At 38.4% G+C, this 7,922-nt stretch overlaps 1 protein-coding gene across 1 annotated transcript; it reads right to left on the reverse strand.

Moving 5' to 3' along the window:
* Positions 1 to 597: 597 nt before the first annotated feature.
* Positions 598 to 7,721, reverse strand: LOC121958248 (SH3 and cysteine-rich domain-containing protein 3-like). The gene is made up of 10 exons (XM_042507136.1): positions 7,571 to 7,721; positions 7,382 to 7,479; positions 7,202 to 7,283; positions 6,227 to 6,324; positions 5,831 to 5,897; positions 5,508 to 5,557; positions 4,795 to 4,901; positions 4,603 to 4,654; positions 2,721 to 2,858; positions 598 to 1,049 (listed from the first exon to the last, which is right to left on the reverse strand). The coding sequence occupies exons 1-10, from the start codon at positions 7,578 to 7,580 to the stop codon at positions 951 to 953; spliced, it is 801 nt and encodes a 266-aa protein (XP_042363070.1). The 5' UTR covers positions 7,581 to 7,721; the 3' UTR covers positions 598 to 950.
* Positions 7,722 to 7,922: the final 201 nt, after the last annotated feature.

Consider the following 7,922-nt stretch of genomic DNA (forward strand, 5'->3'; position numbering starts at 1 on the left):
TGTTTCTTATGGATAATTACACTGCACTCAGGGTAGCTACAGAAAATAGCTCCACATCCTTTTGAAGTTCTGGAAATGCCTCTTTCTCATTTGACAATATCATTTTGTTCCCCCACATGCGAGGAAATAAAAGCATTCTTCTATTCACTATACGAATGACTCCAGTAACTAGCTGCTCACAAATTCAACAGATTCACCTCTTTTTTTCAGTTTCTATGACACCTCCTTTACACACCCATACGTCTGTATAATAAAACACTGAAATAATATTAATTATTCCCACTGCTAACATGATAACTGATGAGAAAGATGCACACATGTGCTGAAAAAGTGTATGGCAGCTGCAGTATAAGTAATAGGCTACATTTGTGCCTTATGGACGATTGAAAAATACATATTGTTAATCCTGAGTTATCTACGTGTCAAATGTGCTGCCAAAGTATTTTCCCTCCTAAAACACCTGTGTCTCCAGTTTGCAGAACGTTGGCAAAACAGGCAATATGAGACACTGGTCAATGAGATGTTAGATACATTTTCTTACATAACATAGCTTCTTTCTGACAAGTGGAAAGAAAACAGGATTTTGTGCCAGGCTATAAATATGTTTATTGCTGCTGTAAAGTTGGGTATTTTGACACAGGGGTCTATGAGGATTTACACTGTTTTGGAGCCAGCCTCAAGTGGCCACTAGAGAAACTGCATTTTTTTGGAAATTTTGCATTAGCTTCATCCTTCAGCTCTGGAGTTTGCTGCTTGATAAATTCATCCCAGTAAATTCTGCACACAGTCTTTATAAGGTCATGAGTGACCTTATAAAACCAATGTCTGCTGATATCAAAATGGTATCAAATGTTTTTGTTGCTTTGGACCAATAACAAGCCTGTCAGCCACAGCAGGTGATGAAACTGGGGAGGAAGCTGGCCACAGGTTTGACGTCAGCCTGGTCCTTCTCAGATCTCCTGCAGCAGGTTGGCGGGGAAGAAGCCAAGCTTTCGTCCTGTACTGACCTTCAGGTAGCCGTTTACCTCCTCACCTTTCTTCACTACAATCTGAGGACACACAAAAAACACATTTTAGACTGAAAATGTTTTTAAATGTTTTCAAATTGTATGCTTGTTGTTCTCCTACATGCTTGTCTTGGTCCTCAAAAACAAATATATATACAAAGCACACAACAAATTAGAGCAGAAGGTAGTCTAAAATTCAACGTTTGAGAGTGTGCTACGGCAAATTCATTAATGCATAACTTTGGCAAGAGAGAAAAGAAATGTGCATGTAAAAAAAAATTGGAGGCAGTGAGAGTAAATGTTTCACTATGCATGTGCAAAATGAACTATTTCAACAATCTCACACATTGTGAAAAAGAATTAACCATATCAGCCAGATTTATGTTTGCTAAACTGAGAGAGCAGATTTTGAAATGTGCAAAAAAAAAATCTGGATTTAACATTGAACTCTTAAATGAATACTTCATCCCAAAATTACCATCTGTACATCAATTCCTCATCAAACTACGTTGAATTTGTGAGGAAAACTTTGTTTTTTCCTCTGTTTTTGCCTACACAATTAACAAAGAATCCCCTAAAAGCAATAATTCTTCATGAACATATATTCTTCCCACAGACATTTCCTTTTGCTAAAATGTTACAATTAAAAAGAACCCCTCAAAAAACATCAGAAGTCTGCTCAAGCAGAGCTTGTGCACACATGCCCAGACACACTCAGGGTGCATTGTATCAAGGTGTGGTAGGACCCAAGTGCAGCACAACAGAGCAGGTGAGTAGTTGGTAATGACTTTTAGAGGTGCAGAGGTGGAAAACACCCAACCTTGGCACCACGTGGTGGTAATATAATAAGACAGTGTAACAGATAGCACTGCAAGCTGCTGAATAGTTCTCACGTCTTCACGAGAAGAACAAGAATTTAAAGTTAATGTTCAGGTTAATTTACAGTGAGGGTTAAATTTAAACAGCTGTGAAGTTCAACATTCAGGTTACATAGTAGTCACTGAACATAAATCAGCAACACCGCAACATCTGTCTCTTCTTGTCAGCATGACGCATGCCTGTGTGTGTGTTTCTATTCATCTCTTTTACTGCCGTCATGTCAACACACATGATGGCTGTATTTATATGAATAACTGTGCCATGTTAAGTTCATTGAACTGGAAAACAGCATGTGTTTTCTTTTGATTCCCCTTTTGAAACATCTGGTCAAAAGAACTCCATAATTACTGTGTTTGTAATTTTTTGCCCTGCTCCTCTGGATTAGTTTTTTAATAATTAAGGTGTATGAAGCTTTAACAGTCTACAGTGTGTGGACGACAGTGGATTAGGTTTGGCTTTTATTAAGCAAAAAATCTACAGAGAATTGATTTGAGAACTGGTGAAATGGTGCTTCAGGCTGCATGTTGATGTGGACGCACTTCTTGTGTTTCTGTGTAAAGCATACAGTGTGTGTGTGTGTGTGTGTGTGTGTGTGCGCGAGTGCATTTCTGTAGCTAAGAGGATCAACTGTCCTCACAACCACAGAAATAAACACAACAACATATTTTAAGTTCATTTATGGGTAGGCATACTGTTTGGAAAGTAGACTGGGAATAGATTTATTTATAGTGGAGGCATTTATGGTTTACATACTTGTGCATCTGCATTATAATGTTTTTAGTGTGTGTGTGTGTGTGTGTGTGTGTGTGTGTGTGTGTGTGTGCGTGTGCTAACCTGGTCCTTCTTCAGAGTGATTTGGCCCATCTCTCTGTTGCCAACGAAGGAGCGTGTCACCTTGTAGACTCTCTCTCCTGCTCGCACTCGGATGATGTAGTTAGCAGGTATGAAGCCCGTTCTCTCGCCGATCTTCCCCTGGTGGAGCCAAAGCTTAATCTTTGAATTTGAAGCTCACCTCTGAAGAACAGTTTCCAACTTGCAAAGCTTCGCCCAAAGTCTCATGGTTTACATTTTTTTGTCAGTGATAGTTGATTGTTGTTATGACTACATAAATACACACAATGCTTAAAAGTAATTGTCTTTGAAGTAAATGAACCCATAACCCAGTCACCAGATTTTAGCATTGCACATTTCTGCAAACCGCTGATATGTTATATTTGTACATGTCATATGTAGAAAATACCTTTAAACTTTTTTCTTTGTTTCTTTAACTGTCAGTTTTCAGTTTTAAGTTGTGGCAATGCTGTGGTTGTCCACTTGGATAGCACAAGCGTCATAGTGGGGGGAAAAGTAGGACTGACTCAGGGTCCTGATGGGAGGGGGCCCTCAAAAATGTTTGTTTGCAAACCAGTCAAATTGCAGTTACAGTTAACATCCATGACTGTGAAAACGAAATGGATGGAAAACGAAATGGATGCTTCACACACATCTTCTCGCCAGCAGCACAAAAGATCCATATAATAAGCACAGTTTCAAGGTGGGGACCCAGGGATCTTGAGGTCTGGCCAAAAATGTGCTTTATGAAGTCACTGTGACCTTGACCTTCGGCCTTTAACCACCAGATTGAAATCAGGTCATGTTTCAGGTCAAGTGAAAATTTGTGCCAAATATTGAGAAATTGTGTTCACAAAAATGAAACAAACGCAAGGTCAGCATGACCTTGACCTTTGCCCACCAAAATCTAAGCAGCTCATCATTGGGTTCAAGTAAATGTTTGTGCCAAATATTAAGAAATACCCTCAAGGTGTTCTGGAGATATCTCGTTCACAAGAATGAAACTGAGGAAGTCACAGTGACGTTCACCTCTGACCACCAAAATCTAATCAGTTCATCCCTGAGTCCAAGTGAAAGTTTGTGTCAAATTTGAACAGAGTCCCACAAGGCATTCTTAAGATATCGTGTTCACAAGAATGGGACGAACTCACAGATGAACGGACATACCCAAAAAAAAAAAATGGCTCCGGCCTAAGCTATCGGTGACATGGAGGTATTATAAAAATTGGCTGTAAAAAATTGCTTGAGAGACTTAACATTATCAATGAAAAAAGTGGAGACTCTGAGGCTCCTTTCATCCCTTACTAAAGGATACAAAGTGGTTTAGTCAAGACAGAAAGAGAATATATCTTTAAACGCTGCTAGAACAGAGTAAGTGACTACTTATGCTGCTAGAGCACGACTGTAGTCACAGAGACCGATGTGTCCTGGTGATTTATTTTAAATAACCACTCTTGTTGTTTGTTGGTTTTAAACAGAGGTCTACTGCTGTCTGCTGCTTGGCAGCTGTCTTGCTGAAGTGTCATGCCTCTCACTACCCTCTCCACCGCCTGATGAGAAATTCAGCTCATGAACATGTAATCTGAAGTACATCACTTTATAAATGGTGACATAATAGGTATGAAATGGACAAATGTAACATACCTGTGGTTTGAGGAAATGCACAATGCTAAAAATGCTGAAAGGTGCACATGAATGTACCATAAATTCTTGCAGCTCAAACCCCAAAAAATCCCAAATTATGACCAAAATCTACTTAATTGAGCCTCAAGTTCATCTGGATGTCTATCTGTAAAAATGTAATAACTTTTGGAGAGCAGACAGGATTGAAAACATCAGCTTGGCATCTCCATGACTAACATAAGAAAACAGATCTAGGACTCACCCTCCACCATTCTTCATTGGAGTCATCTATCACTGTGATACGGTCACCAGCACTTGGAAACAAACAGGATATTAAATATTTAAATCTTGAATAATGATGCAAAAAGGTATGTTTGGTGTGAATAAGACAGTCAGGAAGAAAGTATGCAGGAAAAACTGAAAGATTTGGAAATGCTCTGAGAGAGGGACTCACTGAACATCCAGATCATCTTTCTCGATGGCTTTGAAGCGGTACAGAGCCAGGTAGTAGTGAGACTGACTGAACACGCCAATCTTCCCCGGCTGAAGCTTTTTACTCTGCTGAACACAAAGAAAAGCACAATGCTGATGTGACATTGCCAAACAACCCTTTAAAATCTCAGAAAATTGTCTTGATTTCTTTCAGAACTCTTTCAAGAACTGCACTGAGCAATGAAGGAAGAAATTACCCCAAAAATTTGCAAGAAATTTGTAAAAAGTACAGGAAAACTACCCCAAAAAAGTTAAAACAAACCAAAAAATTAAAAAGAAAAAGGAAAGGGAAACAAGACTTTGAAAAAGTGCTAATAAAATGACATGATAATTATAAATATTTTTTCCTTAGCTTTTGTTTTTTTTTTTCTTCTTTCCCTCACAAAAAAGAAAAAAAAAATCCGGAAGCTATCTTCATGTAATGAAACGTACTATGGACTACTGTGCATCTTGTTGCAAAGGTGTCATATAATCCCATGAGGGATCGGCCAGTAGGTGGAATGACGCTAAAATAAAAGCCTTTATTTATTCATTCATTCATTCATTCAACACTTACAAAGTCATCGCCTTTTTTCCGATGTTTTGGAAAAAATTGCACCAATATGCTCAGGGTTCAGCGGGTTAAGAAACATCTTTGTAATATTTAGTTTTCATTGTTATTATCAAATTTCTGACCTTTTCATCAGCAGGAGCCTTGTCTCCTTTTTTGTCTGCTTCTGTGTTTGCTGGCAGACAACAACAACAAAAACAAGAAAAGCAAACAAATAAATAACTTCAGGTGCTGTGTTTACATGTTTGTAAAGGATATCTGATGTTATTTCTGCTTTTGTTTTAAACAAACAGAAAAGCGTTGATAGGTGCTGAATCAAAAGACAAACTGAAAATAAAAGTCAGACAAAAGATCTGCATATCGTTATGATGACTCTCAGAAATTTAATCTAACAGAGCAACAAGTTAACGACCAAAACATTTTGACAGCTGCTAAGAAACACACTTACTTCCTTCACCTCCTTCATCATCTGGTTTGGGCTGCGACTCATCTTCATCCATCATCATCATCATCATCTGAACAATTTAAGATTAACAGTACATAAAAAAATATATAGAACTGTCTGCAACACCTTTTATAACTAAATTAGGCTTTCAGAATCAGATTAAACAAAAACATAATACATAAAAAACCGTTTAGTAAAACTAATGTACTGTAACACTAAATACAGTAAAACCATTCTGCTAACAAACCCAGTAACCTACAGTCTAACCTAAAGCCTACAGTTACCTGTACGTCAGAGTCTCATGACATAGATGACAATGCTTTAAATCATTAAATTACTGCATCGTTTACACAGACAGTTTTGTGGTGTATAAAGTGTTATTAGGGCTTTCATACTCACATTCTTCTTGTCCTCAGACCCTTTTTTACGCTCCTTGTTGGCCATGATCACACCGATACGCAGAGTCTCAAACACAGGGTCAGTGCGGTTTGACTGAGCTGCCAATCAAATGTCATCAGTCAATACACACTCAGAGAAAATATGGATGCAGGTGAGTGAGAACATATGGGCAGTTGTAACAAGAGGTGTTTAAATACCTTATTTAATACTAAGAAAAAGAATCGGAACATGTATACAGTGTCTTGTCAAAATAAACTTCCATGTTCACAGGAAATGTAAGTTTCAGCACTAAAACTCCTTGGGGCTTGGTCTTGGAAAAGATCATGATTTAGGTTAAAATATCGTTGCCTTTTGGTTTCACCCAGAACACAAACGACAGTCTCCTGGGTGAAAGTCATGTGTTTGTTTTATCCATCCATCCACCCTGACCTCCTGCCTTTATGAACTTTCTGCTATGCCAGTTGTTTTGAGTGTCTAATATTCCTGTGAATGGGTTTGAATTGGAGTTAGGTGAAAGTAGGGCTGCATAAACACATTAATCTCAATGCAATTAAGGTCCGTACAAAAAGCTTTATTTTTGTTTTTATTTTTAAATGGGTTTTAATGGGTACCCATCAGTCTCCCCCTTTACAGACAAGCCCACATAATGCTAATCCTATGCAGTTTTTTGCTGCCATTTAATTTCTGATCAAGATAATCTGGTATTGCTTCACCTTGTCATTAACTTATTATTATTCAGAATTATTGAATTAAAACATGCAGTTACAAAATGTGATTAATCGCGAATAACTATTGAAATTCTGCGATTAATCATGATTGTACAAGTTAATCATTTGTCAGCCATAGTAAACACTCATACAGACACTCATAAAGATGCTAAATGATGCCTTGTCTGTCAATATTAGATGCAGAGGGGTGTGACAAAATGTAGTTATTTGTCAACCTGGCAATGAAGTGTACACGAGAAGGACTCACAGAAGGGCAGCAGCTGTGAGACTGTGGCGTTCTGCTGGCTGCTGTATAGGGGAGAACTGTAGGCTCTTCTGAATCCTGGAGGCTAAATTTGGAGAAGAGAGGAGAGACAAAATATCTGGAAAAAAAGTTCTGTTGTATATTTCTTATTTCAAAGCCAGTACTCGACAACATTGAACTCACAATTTTGCCAAAACATCTCTGGAACTCCACATAGGACTGACACTGGTGGTGGATGCTGGTTTTGCAGTTCTTACATCGCAACGCAAACTTATTGTTTACTGAGGAGAGAACAAAAATAAAGCAGAATTTAAAAGCTTACTCTGGAGTTCACTTATTTTGTCATGGGGTAAACAAGAGGGATGGACGTACACACTATCATGCGTGCGCAGACATCACAAAACTTTGGTTTTTTGCAGTAGTGGTCCTTGAACTTGTGAGGTCTGTCGTTGACTGGTTTGACTGGTTCTGGAGGGGCTGGTTCCTCTTTGTCTTCCACCTCCACCTCCTCATCGTAGATGAAATACACCTAGAGACAGAAGAGGACAGAGGTTCAAAATCACAAAGGAGCCGAATAAAAGTGGATCGGGACACAGTGGTGGACAGTAACGAAATACATCTTTACTGCCTTACCAGCTTAAGATGGTTAAGATGGTATGGTTGACCAGCTTGTTTGACCAGTTTTAGGTATGTTTTTGAATAATTATTGATGGTTTAGCAGGTC

Source organism: Plectropomus leopardus, chromosome 2, assembly GCF_008729295.1.
Source record: "Plectropomus leopardus isolate mb chromosome 2, YSFRI_Pleo_2.0, whole genome shotgun sequence".
Classification (NCBI taxonomy): Eukaryota; Metazoa; Chordata; class Actinopteri; order Perciformes; family Serranidae; genus Plectropomus; species Plectropomus leopardus.